The 19,689-nt window shown below is 40.3% G+C and overlaps 1 protein-coding gene across 8 annotated transcripts in view; it reads left to right on the top strand.

Moving 5' to 3' along the window:
• The window catches only part of ETFA (electron transfer flavoprotein subunit alpha), a 51,673-nt gene extending 38,472 nt beyond the window's left edge, over positions 1-13,201 (top strand). For all 8 annotated transcript variants that reach the window (XM_006027224.3, XM_025208403.1, XM_025208398.1 and 5 more), the window contains 3 exons: positions 3,205-3,270; positions 7,590-7,670; positions 12,952-13,201. In XM_006027224.3, the coding sequence (XP_006027286.1) occupies positions 3,205-3,270; positions 7,590-7,670; positions 12,952-12,990 (186 nt within the window). In that variant the 3' untranslated portion in view covers positions 12,991-13,201. The remainder of the gene's footprint in view (positions 1-3,204; positions 3,271-7,589; positions 7,671-12,951) is intronic.
• Positions 13,202-19,689: the final 6,488 nt, after the last annotated feature.

The raw sequence follows: 19,689 nt of genomic DNA, 5'->3' as shown, positions 1-19,689 counted from the left end.
AGTTTGCCGTCCTGTAAGTGCTAACTTGAACCAGAACATGGTTTGGCTTTAAAAATGTGAAAGCTTATATGCTGTACCCTTTCCACGTTGTAATATAGGTGCTCTAAACTAACTTTTCTGTAATCTAGCTTGTTTTAAGTAAATATTTTTCCTTAGGGTAGTTTGAAACAGAAGAATTGAGAAATGATAGTTTAGCAGACAGACCTGTCTTCTAGCCATTTGCTCGTTGTCTGTCTTCCTTATGAATGAATTGGTGAAAAATGAAAATCTTTTATGTGGTTAAACAATAACGATTACACTTATCTGGTCTTAAGGAAGCAACCATTTGCCCTTTATAAATTGAAAATACTCCTATGTTTGGGTTGACTGTAAGCTGGATGTCTTAACCCAAGAGAGAGAGAGAGGTTTTTCTGAGATAGGTATACACTGTTCACATCTACATGAGACACTGACTGCTCAGTAACTTGAGTTGTAACCTGCACAGTAACCTGAGTTACTGCGCAGTACTGCTGATGAACACTTTTTTGTGACATTACTGTGCAGTAGCCTAATACTACTGCTCAGTAGCATCGCATCATGGTTTTTGCCATGCAACGCTTCTGCCCAGTCAGTGTCTTGTGTAGATATGGCCGCTGACCATTTAGATGTATTGTCTTGCATTCCCATTTTTTTAACGTTAATCTAGATTGAAATTGTTTTCAATCTGCAAGATACATACAGTGCAGGTAAAGGTACTGCTTTTTTACCCCACACTGCTCTACTGCAGTGCTTCAGCTTTTAACTTTGAGGACCGCATCTAGGGGTCTCCATACCATGTCTTTGGCCTGTGAGCTGTGTTTACTACTAAAGTTGCCAGATAATTTGTTGTGGGTTTTATAATATGTGAACATGTCTCTTCTTGGAGCTAAATCATGATTACAAGGGAGTATCGGGAAATGTATCCAGTGTTTTTTGGGAAGAGGGTTGGAGGATGTGGGGTTTCTGGTTGCATGACTGGCTATGTTTTTTTTTCTATAACTAGTAACATAAAAAGGGATGCTGTTTGATAAAAAAAATCAGTAAGCTAGAATAAAACTATTGGGGTTTATCAGTGTGCATAACCAATTCTTTTTATGAACTTTTTAGCACAAAAGGAACAAGGAAGGAAACTCTTGGTGCTTAGTTGAATATTTCTAGAACTTGGTTGTAAAATGTTACTACTGTATGGATTTTTGTCTGGGCTGCAGTGATCATACTTCTAATTGAAATTTGAATAGATTTTCAGCACAAATTCACAATATCTGGCTTGATCAGTCTTGTCAAGTTCTGTAAGTTAAGCTGAGTATAATATTTAAATGGGGGGGCATATCTATAAAGAGATTTGGCTGCAGGAGGGAGTCATGTGTAATTCAGTAGTAGGTAGTACTCCACTTCAAATCAGTAAAGAATTATTCAGTATATTTTTTCTAACCTTAAATCTGTTCTTTCCTTTTCTTCTTTCTCCTTCCATTTCTTTTTCTTCTGAAAAGGGAGTGAACCCACTGTAACTTTTTATTTCTATTTTTCCCCCATTATAAGTTTTTCTCACCTTCTAAACATTTTTTTGATGATCCCTTTCTTGGGTTCTTATTTCTATGGTTCTTCTTCAGTGTCCAGTCCTCCCTTATCTTCAGATTGGCCTGGCCTCCCTTGCTGCATCCTTGGCCAGAATTACCCCGTCATTCCCAAGGATCCCTACATTTAAGCTGTTTTTAGAAGCTGTCATGAGCAGGGGCGCTCCTGTAGAGATTTGGGACATCTAGAATTGGTATAACCATTATGAGACTCCTGCTAAAGGTGCAAATTGCACAAGCCCAGTTAGTCTGTAATGGTATAAAGGAATAAACATCAGTGTTGCTCAGTTTTGATTGTTTAATGAACTATTTGAAATCTCCAGCAAAAAGTCCCAATTTTTTTGTGAGTTGTGACTGTATATTGTAGTGACTGCATTAACCATCTTGATCATCTTAGCACATATCAATTGGGTATGTGTGGGTTTTTTACCTGATAACTCTGGCTACTTGCAGATGTTAAAAAAACAAAAAAAATCCCTCCCTCCCCCCCAAATAACCAAAAAACCCCAGCACTTTACTTTAAATTTGGCGTGTTCCCACACTGAGCCCAGCACATGCTCAGAAGAGGTAGCATGTAAGTTGGACCTGGCCTGCCCAATGTCCATATAGACTGCGCACTCTAGGGGGGCTTTCTTGGCATTTTTATCTAATAGCCGATTGAATCAGTTTTAGATAATAGCGCCAAAAAGCCCCACTGAAGTGCCCGATCTATACAGACGCCACGGAGCCAAGTCGAAGTAATGCACTGTTTCTTTTGGTAAAGCAGTTTTTTCTTTTTTGGGGGGAGGGTTGTTTTTTGTTTTTGTTTTTTTTTAAACATCTGCAAGCAGTCTCTTTCACAATCAGTTTTGCCCTCCATACAGTCTTGGTGAATTTTGGCTTTGGAAATATCCAAGATCCTATTTAATGGTGACAAGGTTTATCCTGCATATGAGGAGTGGAATGGATTGCAGCACCATAGGCTACTGACAGACATGGAAAAAACAAAAAGAAAACAGCTCTTTATCAGGAGAGAAAGCGCATTAGTTCAGCCCAGCTCCCCAGTGTCCATATAGATTGGGCACTTCAGTGGGGCTTTCTGGCGTTTCTATCTATAGCTGATTCGATCGGCTATTAGAAAAAAGCACCAAAAAACCCCTGCTGAAGTACGTGATTTATACAGACCGTGGGCAAGCCAGGTCAAACTAATGCTATGCCATTTCTGGGCATGCACTGTGTTCGGTTCAGGGGTGCGCCAAGGTTAAAGCAAAGTGCTTTTCTTGGTTTGTTTGTTTTTTCCCCCACATCTATAAGCAGCCAATATGCATAGACCGCTTCAAATGTCTCATGTATACAGAACCTTGTGTTCTGTAGATGTGCCACACTTTTTTTTTTAAACATTCTTCTTTTATGTCATACCTTGAATCTGGGCAGGAGAACGAGACCTAAGCCTTGTCCCTGAAATACTGGCTTATCTCATGGCTATAACACAATTGCTGTCCTGAATTTTAGTCATTTGTACAAGCAAGTACTGTAACAGTAACCCAAGTATACAGTAATGGTTTTGTTAAAAATTGCAAATGTTTAATTAAAACTGTATTTGTGACCCTAACAATGATTTTTGTTGTTCTAGGAACTTTATATTGCTGTTGGAATATCAGGAGCAATCCAACATTTAGCTGGAATGAAAGACAGCAAGGTACGGAATCACATGCATTAGAAAAGTCTACAAGAGGAAAGAGTATTTTTTTTGTCAAAATGTAGATTGCAGTAACAAATTTCTTCCAAATTTTTTGGAATATTGGATTGTTCTGTTATGCTAAAAATGTCCACTCTCAAAACCTTATTGCATTAAATACTGTGATAGCATTTTAATAGCAAGCTGCCCCTAAATTAGGTATGTTGCAAAAATTTAGAAAGCATCTAGTAGAAAAAAGTAATTGAGATATTGTGCAAACAAATTTCATACCTGAATTCTGTACAATTGCCCACTCACATACATTTCAGAAACTGACACATTAATTCATGCATGACAATATGCAGTTTGAATTATGGACTTACTATTCCATAAAGTAAAAGATGCCTCTGACATTCCTGCATTTACCCATTCAAATGGAAACCTATTATAAAATGGCAATAAAACTTTAAAAGGTTTAACTCATTAGTAGCTGAAATGCTCCAGGTAAAACTGAAATTGTGTGTGTCCAATCCATGCTGAACCTTAATAACAATGCCTAAAATGCAATGCTTATGTTTTATTTTTTTCCCAAGTAATTAAAAAAAAAAAAAAAAAAAGTGGTGGAAGGAGAGGGAGGCATTTACTTTTTTAAAACCCTTTCAGGAGTCTACTCAAGCCAGTTCAAATGTGTGTTTCTGCTTTGGCATTCTGCTGAAATGTGGTCACCTCATAAAACAATTAAAATCTCATTGTGTGTCTGCCACTGTTTATATTGATGGGATCATATGTTTTCTGTTTTACATTTGACCAATGACAAATTTTAGCTTGGTTAAATAACGAGCAGTTCTCTTAGCATAAGCCAAGCTATGCAGTAGCAGGTTCTGCACTCTTTGACTACTATGAGTTGGTGTGTGCATTTTAAATTGAAACGCTGGACATTCTGGGGCTGGATCGCAGCCAGATATTGACTACAATGTGGGTATCAAACATATGGCCCATGGGCTGGACCCATCCCGTTGGTGGGTGGGCCCCCTGTGCTGGCCCACACTGCACTAAAAATCCCTACTTCCCATTGATCACTAAGCAAGTTTGTATGCATTATGATTTGGTCTCATCCTTCTTAGTGTTTGTATCTATGTCATACATCTTTCTGTGTAATTAAGATGCGGTACCTCGAGACTAACAGTGATATTGGAAACTTGATTTTACTTTTTCATGGTTAAGATCTTTAAAAAAAATACATATTTGACTAGTCCAGAATTACAGAGATCCCGCATCTCACTTTTATTTGAACTTTGACCCACTTCTGTTTTTAGCAAAAGCGGGTAGGTGTACTGTATTTACTGAAAAGATCAAATTTATATAAATGTAAAAAGAAAATTATGCAACCATGGCAACCGTCTCTTGAGTGAATGTTTCCCCTATGCTGTGAATTATCTGGCATTGTGAACTTGCACACTTAAGGAAATGTTTTCAAAAGTAGTTAGAAGCTTTCTGAGTCAAATGTATAATTTATTTGCTCTTTTCTAACAAGGTAGAAAAATAGTGTTCCAGGAGACCAGCAGTATCTAGGTTGTTTTCTGTTTATGTCTTTCTTTTCCAAGAGATTTAACTTTATTGGCTAAATCTTACCTACTTCATAGGCAGGTCAGATTGTCATCTTTGTGTAAATATCTCAAGGAAGTCCAGTGACTAAAATAAGTTTCAAAGCTACTAATCAGAGTTACAGGTTAGATTTTAAATTTGTTGCCTAAGCAGAAGTGCTTCAATGGATAGACCAACAGAGTTGAAAAACCTTAAATGATCTGGTGTTTTTCTTTTGGTGCTCCTCAGAAGATACCACCTAGGTGAACCCTTTGGTATTTCATGGTTAGATGACAGACTCTGTAAAATGATCACAGTACAACTTTGTATTTGCTTCCATAAGGCTATCAAATACCATCTATTTTTGATTACACGCTATTAGGAAACGTAGGTTCTGCTTATTGTACAGGGTAGCAGATATAATGTGTTGTATATTTTGGCAGGATAGAAGCAATTTATTCTATATTGGATATACATTTCAAAAGCATTTATTGTAAGAACTTTAAGCGAGTGGGAAGAAAAGAGATGTTGATTGCCTGTTTGGCTATTATTGAGACTTATATTTTTCAGTCTACCATCAAGAAACAGACTGTATAATATGGAAAAGTAGTTTTGACTAAGAAATATTGGGTAGTTATAGCTATGTAAGTTATAGGAGAAACTGAGCTGTTTTTTTACAAAGCCAAGTTTATGGTGAGGTACATCCTTCTTTTCAAAGAGCCACGCACAATTATTTTTCTGAATTCCTATTAGATAATATTTTCATGTTTCTTTTAGAGCAGCCGTAGCCAACAAAAGGCTTTCAAGAAAGTGAAGGCGCACAAGCAAAAACCACCCTCAAGTGTTTGGGGCCCCATCAAATTTGGGGTGTTAATGCAGGCGTAGAACCAGGACAGGTCAGCTCCTCGGCTTCCCTCTTGGCAGTCTTAGGTAGAGAGGGAGTGGACAGAGCGTGCTGTACTCTGTCAGTCTCCATCTGGCATATGGTTTCATGGGGAATGTTGCCAGCTGGCACAAGATAAAGCTCCCATGAGCTCTAACCTTTGCCAGCCTGCAGCCAAAAACTGGGGAACCATAACTGCATTTCCTTTCTCCTGGGCTGCCCTGCGTGCCTGCATTGGGCAGCTAGATATGACTGAAGCGTGTCCCTGGGCTCAAGCAGAACCAATCCAGTTCTTGTCCTCAGAGGTGTACCAACTTAGCTGTCCTGGGCACACAGCTGACATAAACAGCGGTAGCAGAAACTTCCAGCTGATGCTGTGATTGCAGCTGCAGGGGCAGCTGTGGCAGCAACCCCCTTTCCCTCCCCTCCCCTCCCCTACCCAAATTGGTGCCTGGGGCTTCTGCCCTGGTTGCCCCCCCTCAGTTACTCTGCTGCTTGCCCTGCCCTCCTGGGAGCCTTCATAAACTAGGGGAGGAAAAGCATGGTCTTCCCTGCTCTGCGATACTGCAGGCAGCCAGCAGGATGTGTGAACATCAGCTGCTCTCAAGGCTGCGTTCTGATTCAGACGTTTCAGGTTAAAACTCACAGGCCAGGTCTCGGGGAATACGCTTAAAGAAAACTTTTATCTGGTTGTGAATGAACCATCTCAAGTATCACAGATTGGATACTGCTTTCTAGAGTGTACAGTTGGTAGCATATTTTTGTACATCTGTTTCATTATAATTGTCACAGTTAGCCACAGTAATGAAACTTAAATCATAGGGAATATTTCAAAAGTGGTAGTCTTGAAATAGTCATTGCTCCTCACTAACAAGCAGGAGAGAGGGCGTGTGGGGCTCTGCTGTAGGTATTTCTTTATAGGCAGTCAGAATACAAATGAGCTGTGAAGGAAAACTATTTCTGTGGGTTTCGAAACACAAGGTTTGCTAACCTTTTTTCTTAGTTATTAAAACTGGATTTACCCTACCAAATCATTAATTTTGTTGGACAGCCACTTATAGTGGAGAAAGGGAAAAAAACCTGAGAACTTTGAATGGTTTCTTGAAATAACAAATAAATGTATGAAGGAAATGTTGGGTTAGAATACTTCTGTGAAGTCTCATTGCTTTGAATTGGGGTTTAGAATTGGCAGTGCTTGGGTTGATAGGGAGGTAGCAGATTTCTGTGGCTATAACCATAACCAGTATAGGGTTTATTTTATGAGCTGTGTAGTATTCTGTCCCTGTAGAGCTCTCCCAGTCTCTGTACGTTATACATCATGACACCCACAGTCATTCTTGTGGAAGCTATCACAAACCTTTTTTAAATTATTTGATTTAGAAGTACAGACTTGCTTCCAGAAGACAAGACTGAATTTATCAATGCAACTGTAATAGTATATAATTCTCTGCCATTTAATGGCAGAACTAAATGATATTACCCACATAAAATTAAGGTCCTTAATATGTGGCTTTAAGATTCTTTTTTAAAATGTCTCTTTCTCTCTCATTTATTAAACAGTATGGCCGTTTATTTTGTGGATGATCTTTTACTAGCGGCATTTAAAGTACTTTTCTTCTTTTTCCTGCTTCAGATGACAGACCATTTAAAAGAGCAGGGATTAGTCAGAATTTAACAAACGTTTCTGTTATTGTTAACTCATTTTGAAACGACTCATCTTATTTTTGAGGCAGAGATGGGAAGCATTTGTTAAATGCACTTGACTATATCTATAATGCCTAGTATTCAGGAGTGAATTTAAGGTACTTTTCATCCATCAGAAAATTATAATCTACATCTGTGAGTGTTAGACTTGTTTTGTTTCTACTTTCAGACCATAGTTGCCATTAACAAGGATCCAGAGGCTCCAATTTTCCAAGTGGCAGATTATGGATTGGTAGCAGATTTATTTAAGGTAAGCCTAACCTTGATTAAAAGAAATATCACTTTAATATCTCCTCAGAATGTGAACTGCTGTATAATTATACTATTTAAAGGGAGAATGACTTTACTGTATAGGAGCATGCTTCAGCTGATCGTTGTAACCATTTAATCTATATCCACTCCTAGCCCACAGTACACAGTAACTCATACTGACTTCTCCTACCTCTCTCCCCCACCCCCAAGCAGAATTGTTTGGTTTTATTCACACCCAGTGGCCAGGGATCTTATTAATAGTGATCAATGATGCATACTTTTTTTAAGGTCTCTCTCCTACATGAAATTTTGAAGGTGTATTTAGGAACATAGCTCTGTACTGGGGAAAAAAACAACTTATGTAAGCATGGGGAGTAGGAAGATACTGAATGAATGAGAGTCTCTTTGTATTAGCCTCCCCTTTCCAACATACATAAGAAACAGTCCTGATAATTGTACAAACGTTTTTCTTTCATCTCTCTGAATATAGCTTCAAGCATTGAAAACTGATCAGTAACCATGAAATTTGTGTAGTCCCCTCTTTTAGTTGTACCCTTGGTACTGTACAGTGGTATACAGGTTCCTCCTGCTCCGTTTTGTTTGTCATATATCTGATCTCTTCAGAGATGTATAATATTACTATTTAAATTATGCTGATCCTAGTTGGAACTCTCACACCCAAAGGATCCACCTACAAAGCCACTTAAGAAAACTGTATTAAATCAGACTTAAAGTACTGGGTGCTTAATGTTTTTTTGTTAAGAAACTAAAATGTGATACTTTATAGCTAACTGTCCCCACCTGAGTCTTAGATTATCATTTTTACTTGAATAGCAAAACTGACAGGAGTTTGTTACAGAGCTAACTTTTGTGGATACAGAGTCCTAAAACCAGTCTAACTGGGTGCATCTACACATACTATTAGAATGCAGCAATAAACCCTGGCGCATATTTCATCAGTTTATTGCTCCCAGGTACTGCATTTACCTGTGCACCCAGGATCGCAGCACGTTGCGCTGTGTCTGAGCAGCCCCAGCTGGCAGAGGGGCAGGGGGTCAACCTGCCAGCCTGGGGCTGCTTCTACCCAGCTCAACATGCTGTGCAGGGGCTGGCTGGGGCACGAGGGCACTCCGGTGTGGGGCTGGTGGAGTTAATTCGTTTCCTGCTGCCTAATGGGGCTGCACATGTAGACGCAAGATATTTCCTGTGGAGCTAGTCTGCTCCACAGTAAATGTCTCGTGTAGACACATACCCACTGAAAAGATAAAGCAGTTTATTGAAAGATTAAGAGGACATTGCCTAGTCAAAGGTTCCTGTAAAACTTGGGTGTCAAAGATCTGGTCCCTGGGTCTTGGATTGACCTTGCCCACAGGACTGGATGAGTTTGACACCCCTCCCATAAAACATGTTTGTCTTCATGGGTTTGTTCAGCACCTGGCACTGTGGAGGCCCACTCCTGGACTAGGGCTCCTATGTAGTACAGAGTATAGATGATTAATAAACCTATTTCCTGCCTCATCTCTGCAGGCTGAAGCACTTTGGAGTTCACATGCTAAAATTGGATTTCTCAATATCAGTGACCTATTCTCTTCACTGATTACCACTTGCCTCATGCTTTTTTTTTCATCTGCAAACTTCTAATTGTCTTTTTTATATTTTCTTTTAATTTATTGATTAAAAAATAACAAAATCTGGGGTGATGAACTAAACTCGAAAGAACCACAGTAGAAACACTTCTGCTCAATGAAGAGTCCCTGTTTGACAATGCCATTTTGAGACTTGTCAGTGCATCTGTTTTTAAACCTGCTTCATGTGTGCCTTATTTACATTGTATAGGTCTAGCTTCATAATCAAAAGGTACCTAATTAAGTGTCACACAGGAGTCCAAGCAAATTGTATTCACACTAGTGTCTCTTTCTGATGAGATTACAGGTTTGGATGATAAAGGTGACAAGTTAGATGGGATTTATTTTCCATAGACCCATGTTGATTGGCATGAATTATTTTCCTTCTTCAGATCTTAAGCAGTAGCCTTGTATTAGCTGTTCCATTATTTTGCCTGGGATCAATGCCAGGTTGACAGGCCTATAATTAATTACCCAGGTCACCTCTTTATTCTTTTTTATATAGTGGTACAATATTAGCTATTCTTCCAATCTTCTAGAACTTGCCCCCTGTTCCAAATGGTCGGTGAATCAGCGTTCTCAGTCTGCAGAGCTCTCCAGTTGCATGCAGGTGTTTTGTAAGAGCTATCTGCACTTGCTGATTTTTAAAAAGAACTCGATTTTAGGAGCTGCTCTTCGTCTTTCTTACGTACTGTGGAACAGAAAGTGTTTCATCATCCTGCAGTATGATTGCATCATCTGTCTTATTTTTTTGCAAATACCAAACAGAAATATTTACTGATTTGTGCTTTTTTATGTTGCTATTGACAGTTGTAATATTTTTATCCAGGAGTGGATCAGTACTGGTGCTAGGATTATTTTTGTTCCTAGCATACTACTTTTAAACTAATTCCTTAATGATTTCTTGTTCTTTGACCCTTTCTGTATAGCAGTACCATGTGAGATCTTGTCTATACTTGCATGCCCAGCTCTGTATTGTTTAGAAGTCAGATATCTTGGTTTCTTTTACAGGGTAGGTATGAAAAACAGTAGTTTAAGGGACAGTTTTTAGTACCAGATTTTTTTAATGAAACATGTTTTTCTCTTAGAAATGTCATTGATTTGTGTCAGTACCTTTTTTTTTCAGTTAGAAAAACCTTTTCCAGATCTGGAGCGTCATTTTGTAGTTGCCCTCACAGAACTTACAGGGATTGTATAACCCTGCACAGATGTTAGCTAGCGTTTTAACTCTTGCTTATTTATTTAGTCTGAGCTACTTCTGCATGTGTCTGTTGGTGCTTTGCTGTAGGAGGAGGTTGTTTGTTTTGCATGTTACTGGAGGCAAATCCATCATGGTCCGGTATTAAAGTCAATCTCATTCCATTTAGAAAGAACTAGCGTGCAAATTATGATGTTTCTGAGTAGCCTTGATGGGCCCCAATTCAGCAAATCACTTAAGCATGGTCTTAAGTCCCATTTATGTTAATAATAATTCAGCACGTGCTTAGACTTAAATGCTTTGAATTGGGGCCTTTTACATCTTTCTTTCATCTCTTACAGCAAAGCCAGCTTGCTTTGACAAGCCTTGTCTGAGTTTTGTGAAAGCCAAGTTCTAAGAAGTTCTGTTTCTTGCCTGCTGCCTGCTATTTCTTGTCTGGTTTGCCTTCCAGACTCCTCTGTTCTGGGGATATAATGACTTACAGATATTCAGACCTCAAAATAAATCCCCATAAAAAGAAGCTATTTGGAGGGAAGAGAATTTGATGCCTCTACCGCATTTTCTGTCTTCTCCAAATACCTCAATTTGAATTTAGTTATATTTGGATTAAAACATCCTGTGTACTAAGTGCTTAAGCAGTGTGTCTGTTAGACATCATTGTTTCTAAACCGAATAACTCTTTAACCAAGGTGTGTCAACCATTGTACAGTGTAGTCTTACACTTTCTAAAAAGGAGTCTACTTCCCCAAGACAGATTTGAAACTTTGCTTCCTAATTTTTGTATATCAAAGGCATTTCATTTTTTTATGTCTGTTACTGAAAGTGGTTTCTTTTTTATTGAGCCCACTAATTATAGATAAGAGGGAAAAAGCCAAATACTGAACAATTCCTACATGTATAGATATATAGTTACTTGATGTATAAACAGAGTTTACATTGAATTTGGGCAAGTGTACAGAGTTCTACTTTGGTACAGCGTGCGTATATAAACTGTGTTACACCTTGAACGCCTGTCTCCTGTAAAACCTGTTTGTCCTTATGTGAAAAAGCTCAAATATTAAATGTTTACTAGAGCTTCACAGTGACGCTGCACGTCACACTTGGGGATCTAGTAGCATGTTTTCTGTATGACTGGCATGAGCTCATAGTACGTCCACTGAGGAAAGCAAGCAGAAACACCGCCAGCACTTAATGCCATTCCTGAACTAATGCCTGCTGGCTCGGCAGTAAACATGGGCCTTTTAATAAGATGGAGACAAAGTGACATTCGGAAGAAACAACATGTAGACAATTTCCTTAATAAATTTTGTACGAACACATTATTTCCACCTAATGGAAATGTAGATCTCTTAAATAATTGAGAGGCTATATTCATCAGTGGTGAGTTCAGCTGGGATCTCTGTGAGCTGGGGCAACCTGCAGCCTCTTGAAAGACAAGGTAATTGATATTTACCCAAGTGGCTGGGATAGATTTTCAGGTGTATTCTATCATCTAATCCACCAACTGCTTACATGCATAACTGCACTTTCTAGTACTGGTCAGAATTACAGTACAGGCTGGAGTTTTAAGTGGCAGAACTGCAGCTGGTGCCAAGGCTTTGGCAGTGACTCACTTAAGAGGATTGTTTAATGCTAGTTAAATCAGTTTTCCCTTTTCCATGTCTCTTCTTATTACTTATTTACTGGTTTCGTGCATCCCAAGTAGCAGATGAATTTTAAACTTTTTTTGCCTGGCTGGCTGATTACTTATTATCTATCACTTTTCTTGTCTATTTGGAAAAAAATGCTGTTGAAAATTAGATAAATTGAAACCAGTTTTCTGGTTTCCAAGTGAGTCAGTCCTACATTATGCAATGTTGAAGCAAGTTAGGTATTCCTAACAGGGTGGAAGCCAGAAATTTAACTATTATTGCAAAGATCTTGAGCCCGTCAAGGAATAATACATGGTTCTAATTTTGCATCAGGCTCTAACCTATCACTGTCTTTTGAAATTTTACCAGAATGACGTAACATTTTAAAAATTTTTTTACAGGAGCAACACTGCTGCATCTATTTTTCAGTTAAAAAACAGTCACCCAATAGTATTGTTTTAAAATTCCATAGGTGGAAAAATCTATAGATGGACAACGCTTAGTTATATTATAGGAATTGTGGGGTTTGGTGCACATCAGACATTTCTGTTACTCCAAACAGTTGCATTAACTGGATTGAGATTAGATTTAGATCTGCAGTGGAATTTAGCAGCACAGCTAAATTCATTGTACATCACAAACATTCAGGGAAGCTTCTACATCTGAACTCTTGACTCAGAAAATGAGAGCTTGGTTATATCAAATTGGTGGGTTTTGATGAGGCTGTGTCTTTATAACTGTTTCCAGGAATTATCTTTTCCAGTTTTAACACAGACTATTTTATTTGCAATGATAAACTCTTAATGGAGCTGTTTAAATTTGCAGGTGGTTCCTGAACTGACTGAAGCATTGAAGAAAAAGTGAAAGCTTCCTCATGAAGTTTGAAGGAAAAAATAATTTCTACACAGTGCCATTAAAAAGCTATTATATCAGATGGCCTTCAGAGAAAACAACTGTATAAATTGTCTGAGTCCAAACTAATCTCTGAATGTCTTTTGTACTATACTTAATCCCTGCGTACAGACAACTTTATTTTTTTTTCTAATTCTATAATAAAACAAATGATTAAGTGGTAGCAGCTGGTGGTGAGGTCAGTGGTTGTTTAACTTCCTAACTTAGAACTGGATTGGTGTGTTTGGGATGAAACTTTCTCATGTCCAGAAATTTAGTCTGCATGAACTAACCAAAAACTTGTCTTAGAGCAGCACTTTAGGCCAGTTCAAAAGACACATATCCTTCTTCCTTTGGCAAGATTGGTAATAACTCAAGGGTTCACATAATCGAGTTCAAGTCTTTAGAAACTTAATTACACTAATAATGGGGGAAGAGCTGGAATAAGGGAACAAATTCAGAGTTAAGTTCACCCTTCCCTCCTCTGTTATAAGACTCTTCTGCAGTTTTAGATCAACTGACATGAATTTAGGGTTCAAGCTGGTTAACCTACTGTTTACCTCTTGTAACAGTTTTCCCTCCCCCTGTCCCTTTCCTTTATATAAACTCTTTCTGCCAGCCTATCTGTAGCATCTGGTGAAGGAGGTTGTTGCCTACAAAAGGGTCATACCTCTCTGAACTAGTTATTCCCTAAGGTACCACCACCCTGCCCAACTTTCTGCTGCCTGACTTAGACTAACCCACCTAACCACCTCTCAACTCAAAATGTACTGATTCAGGGGCTAACTTTTTAATATCACTTTCTTTCTGGCTTGTCAGTATATAATAAATTAGGCATGGAAGGAATATGCAAGAATGTGTTTTCTTCAGAGTCACTGTGATGACTTAAATAAGATGGGGATGTATTTAAAGAACATGCTAGTGCTTTCTATTGAAAAATGCAACAGATTTACAGAGCAGGCAGGCTACCATTTTTATAGTCTTCCCAGGAATGCGTCATACTTAGAGGCAGGTTCTGAGCCTTTACTTTGGTCAAAGTGGGGGAGCCTGAGTTGCTGCTACTCTTAAGACTGGGCACCTCACTTCACCATATTTCTCACTGTGAATTCTTTAACATGTTTAGATGAGACTGAGCTTCTAGGAAACTCTACTAGATCTAGCTTCTAAGTTCATAGGCAACCCTGAGCACAACCCTGAACCCCACTCAACTCAGAGCTTTGGTGCCTGGCTCAGCAGTGCACTAGTCTACTTAAGATCTACAGCCTGGGACTCTCTTCTGAAGGTAGGTACGTACCTACATCCGTTCTTTGGAAACATGAAATGGTACTTCTGCATTCATGTGTGCTGCTCTCTCGCTCTGTCACTTGCACGCGTGTGCTCACATGGTGTGGGTGATGTGATGGTGGTAGTGGTTCTCACCTTCTACATAACATCCTAGTGCAGGGATTTGTCAAGTAGAGTGCTGCTCCATATTAGCACCTACACATGCTTCACAAGATAAACCGAGAGATTTCAAATACGAATCCAGGGCATCAAAAGCTGCCTAACTTGCTGTGGTTGCTCTATTATTCTTCCATAGTCAGAAAACAAGTGAAACCTCAGGGCTGGCATTTTCCAAGTCTAACAAGGTTAAGAACCACTGGCCTAGTTGGAACATTTGCCCAGGGGCACTGGGGTTCCATTTCTTTCTTGACCTGCAAGGATTCAAACCCACACAGGCCACTGCCCAGGAATGTACCAAGAGCACAAGAGGGAACATACTTACGTGTCCTAGGGGTTAGGGAACTCAGCTGAGAGGAGCTATCCTGAATTCTGGTCCCTGCTCCAAGAACAAGTTGTATATTTTGCATTATGCATTTGATTTGGTGACTAAGCAGCCTTTGAAGCAAGGCCCCTCCCTAGTCTTAAAGCAAGTAGCTGTACCTTAGTTTTGGAGGAAGTTTGCTCCTGGTAGTGGGTCTCAGATGTATGCTCTGAGCACACTCGCTGGATTGATCCCCTCCTGGGAGTTTAAGTAAAGGGATGCATCTGACTGGCAATAACTACAGGTTACACCAGTATAATAAAAGCAGATAATGCAAACCTTTGAAAAAGTGGAAGTTTCATCCAATTTGGTGGCTTGTTATGCTGAAAAGATTCACCAGTAAACTCTGCCAGTAGCGCCACTCACACTACAGGCTTCATCTGCCCACTTCTACCTGGGGTTACAGTTTACTAAATGCAAGCAAATTATTTCCTACTCTCTTGCCACCAAATGATTAGAAGGCAGAATAGATTTGCACTTTATCCACTAAGTGAATCAGAGATGTATATTTTGTGAGACCAAGTTCACTTTATCAGACTTAACCCAATCATACCAGCTATTGAACCCCACCTCTTAAAGGATAAATAATCTGATGCAGTGACTTATTCTTTGTTTAACTCTGGGGGGAGAAAAGTATATTATGGCTATCTACTATCCAAGACTATGTGTACAATAGTACTCCATGGCCAGCAGGTTGATAACAATTAGTGTTTCACATATTTTCTGTTAGAGAAATTCTTTACCTGCACTTTACAACTCTGTATCCATTTTGTCCCAACACTGACCCCTGCTGGAAATGTTTATAAGTATGGTTTTGAACACCACTATCTATTGGCAATGCTAAAAGTCTTGATCTGAAAACTGAAGATATTTGGGTGTGGAAGTGTGCTGTATGAAAGTTATATGGAAAGTTATTTGGAGAACATCTTATTCTAGCTATATAACTTTTAGAAATGACTCCTTTTTTTTTTTTTTAAACTGTTCAGGAACTATTTCCTGGAAGCTGATGCAGCTGGTGATTGATGGACCTTCCCAAATACATTTTTAAAACACAGCACTGTTGTAACTGGTAGCTTTCATTATAGTGCCTCTAGCAATACAGCAGCTGGTTTAGCAAGATGTGGTTAACAGGTCCACAGAGGGCCAATTGTGGGTTCCTGGGGGGAGGGGAAAAAACTCTTAGATGTCCTTTCTTGAAGCTTTCCTATCAAATCTAATAGTCTAATGTTGTCTTTCAGTTTTAATTTACCTTGTGATCATCTCTTCCACTCTATCGTGAACCGAGTGTTAATACATAAATGACAGTGGAGCAACAGTGGTGCTTGTCCTGGGCTTTGTGAATTAAATCGTATTAGTCAGTGTAATCTGATTGTGAAGTTCTTAGACAGCCTACATAACCATAGAGAGAATAGCTGCTCCTACAAGAACAGAAGCCTCAGAGACAGCCTGTCTATGGTCGTTAGGCTTAAGAAGATAAAGAAACCACCAAGTAGGAAGAGACGAAAGGAGAGGCAAAACAAAGAAGAGAGTCAACAGAAAGGAGGAAGCTTATTAGGGGTCCACAATAAGTTGTGTGTGCGTGTACTGTAAAGCCATATCTGACTCTGATAAGTGATTCAAGCTATTAGGAGCTCTGTGAGGGCTATTCCCTGGTAGGCTTATCAGAAGAATTTAGTTACAGGAAATGTAGGTGCACCACCTGTGTTTGGAAGAATGGTTTATCGTGTGGCCTGAGATGCTTCATACTTTCCTTGTGCTGCAGGCAATAAAATGCCCTTTCTGTTATCAGGGTCAGCAAATAGGCTGTGGTGGCTTCCAGGGACATCAGCTGAACCTTACAAGATCCAGGTTTTCTCCCTTTTTTCTGTTCTGTAGAGACATGCTGGCAAATGGAGAAGGAAAGGTGATAGAGATTAGTTTACTGTACAATGTCTGTTGGTAAGCCTGTGGGGGCAGGGCGTAGCAGGCCAGGGTGCCCTGAGCATTGTTTCCTTGTTCTTGTAGAAACTCTGGCTTCTGTCCCCACCACAGGATTAAGAGGCTGGACTTAGCCAGGGAGTTGGAGCAGGAGCAGGACCAGTTGCAAGTGCTATACTGCTATGGCAGGAGTAGGGCACAGCAGCTGTCTTTTGCTGTGGGATTCTCAAGGTCTGACTGGCAGCTCATCTCTCCAGTTCCTGCCTGGTTTGTACACTGCCAAAGTGCAATGTTTTGGTCTGTAATGCTCCATTGTGTGTGATCAGATATGGAGGTAGGTAATGTGGACCCAACAATCCAAGTGGCCTAGCATCCCTGCATATACTGTGGCGTATTCAAGGCAAGACCAGTATCCCTCTGTGCACCCCCATCTCAAATGTAGCTTTAAAAGGTCTTTGGCAAACACCAATGCCATGATACAAAATTTAATGGAAGGGCTGGCTTTGCCTTTATAGCATTGCACCCAACGAGGTAAGGAAACCTACTCTTTATTTGCATAGTTGTTGAAAGCCCATGGCATAAAAAACATAATTGCTTCTAACGTGTTTGAATCGTACCTGTGAAGGCTTTCCCTAAGCCACATACACCCCACAGTACACAGCAGCAGGGCAAGTGAAAAGCTTCAACAATAACTACACTCCACAACAGAACCATCATCGTTTCTGGATCCTACATCTGCACCTCCAGAAATATCTCTCTAATCCAGTGCATCCAATGCCCTGCTGGAAAATATGTAGGAGAAGCCAAACAACAACTGTGCACCAGAATAAACCCACACCAGAAATCCATCAAAGACAAGAATATCCAATTACCTGTCACAGGACAGGTAATCTAGCAATCACTCCCTCTCTGATCTCAGTTCTAATCCTCAAAGGGAATTTACAAAATACCTTTCGTAGACGAGCCTACGAGCTTCACTTCATCAACCTACTGGATACTAAAAATATTAAAATAATGGACTCAGTATAGACATTGGATTTATGATACATTACAACCTGCCTGACCTGACCTCCTACATGCCTTCCCCCCTTTTCTCTCCTCCCCTCCACCACTACCCTGCCCACTTCCTTTTTATTGCTAGCCTCTTTTTTTTTTTTACCTTGTGTTATTACCTCTGTAGTGTTTTCCCTTTGGCCTTTTTGTCCCCTATCATCTTCCCCCTCCCTCCCCTGCTTTGCCTTTTGTTTTCCTACTTCTACCCTTTTATATTTTCACTGACATCCTGTCACACTTTTAGCTTCTCCCATTCCTGCTTTCCTGACCTCCAACTATTCCCTTTTTCACAGACTGCCTCTTTTTTACCTTGTATTTTATCTGTCTCCCTCTAATTTCCACCCCCCCACTCTCTTCCCCCTCCTTGCTTTTCTGTTTGTCTTGCTTATCTCTTCTTATTCCCATTCTCACTGACATCTCTCCACACTTTTAGCTTCTCTCATTCCTTGGAGTCAGACCAGCAGAGGCTCCCTATGCCTGATGAAGACTGACTGCACCCGAAAGTTTGTGAAGAACTTTTTTCCAACTACTCAGTCTAATAAAAGATATCACATCTACTCAAAGAACCTTGCCTGCCTATGTCCTTAGACCAACATGGCTACAGCCAAAACCCCAGCTCCATTGGGTAGACACAAATAGCCCTATTGCAGCCAGGAGCAAGTACAAGGCTTAGACCCCATAGGCTTTTCTTTGCTAGGTCAGAGACCACTCCCTGAGCCACTCGTACCTGCACTGGCTGTACTTCTGGCCCCCCATGTCTGTCATCTTTGGCTGCCCAGTGATTCAGCTTCCACAGGAGAGGTAGAGAAAACTTTAAGTAGAATTTTGTGCTGGGCCTGGTGGTTAAAGCAGTTGGCTGGAAATAGAAGATACAAGGTCAAATCTCACCTTGAAGATGGGGATTTGAACGTCGAAACAAAGTGCTGTAATCAGCAGACCGCAGGCCGGGTGGTGTAAAGGCGCTGCCCAGCCAAGGAGCAGGAACACCTCTGTGCAGGGTCTTGCTGGGTGTCCTGGGTGCTGGGCCTGCTCCAGTGCTGGCCATGCATTTGATTCAGTGACCACTTACTAGAGAAGCAGTAGCAGTAGTAGGACCGTATTTGGAGGGAGCTCACATACACCAGTCCCAAACCATCAGACTGTAGTGAGTTAAAAGGGGTTGGGTGGTCCCTGGCAGAGCTGTCTGTCTGCTTTTCTTACCCAGTGGTAAGTGAAAGCTAATCCTGGGACCTCAGCCCTGTTTCACTGAGCAGGAAAATTGGCAGTAGCAACGAAGCAGCCGCTCCACAGGAAGTTCCAACTCCCTTTGAAGTCGCCACCACCAACTGGTTTCCCTTACTAGGTTGCACACAATACGCACCCCCTTTCCATTTTACTACTGAACATCACTGTGAGATGCTGCCTCAAAGTAACACACATGCTTTTGTGTTAATGCGGCAAATCCTACAGCTTCCGAGTTCCCTGCATGGAAGCCGACTTTGCATCTCCTCTTTAGGGCTCTGACTGCATGTGAAGTCTCATCATTGAGCTGTGACAGACTGGGGGCACGGGTGCATTAATGGGGAACTTCACCTCCCCACACACCTGCCAACCCCTTCATACAAACAGAGCGAGAGAGTGAGGGAACAGCCATCTGCTCCATTTGCCTCAATTGCCCCCAAGTATGAGACAGATTGTTCCCACACCACGTTATTGCATTGAGCCCAGCCAACGCAGGCTGCTTGGTGACTAGCAATAAATTTCAACAGACATTCAATTAGTTCTGGAGATAATTAGATTAAATGTTGATCAGAGCCGATTCCAAATTTCCCCTCTCCCTGGACTGGAATCCACAAAGCTAAAACCCATCATTTTTATCCTGATTGTTTAATGCCAAACAAATGCTTGGTGGGGGGGGG

This window comes from Alligator sinensis, unplaced genomic scaffold (genome assembly GCF_000455745.1).
Source record: "Alligator sinensis unplaced genomic scaffold, ASM45574v1 scaffold954_1, whole genome shotgun sequence".
Lineage (NCBI taxonomy): Eukaryota > Metazoa > Chordata > Crocodylia > Alligatoridae > Alligator > Alligator sinensis.
This window is presented reverse-complemented; position numbering and strand designations above follow the sequence as displayed.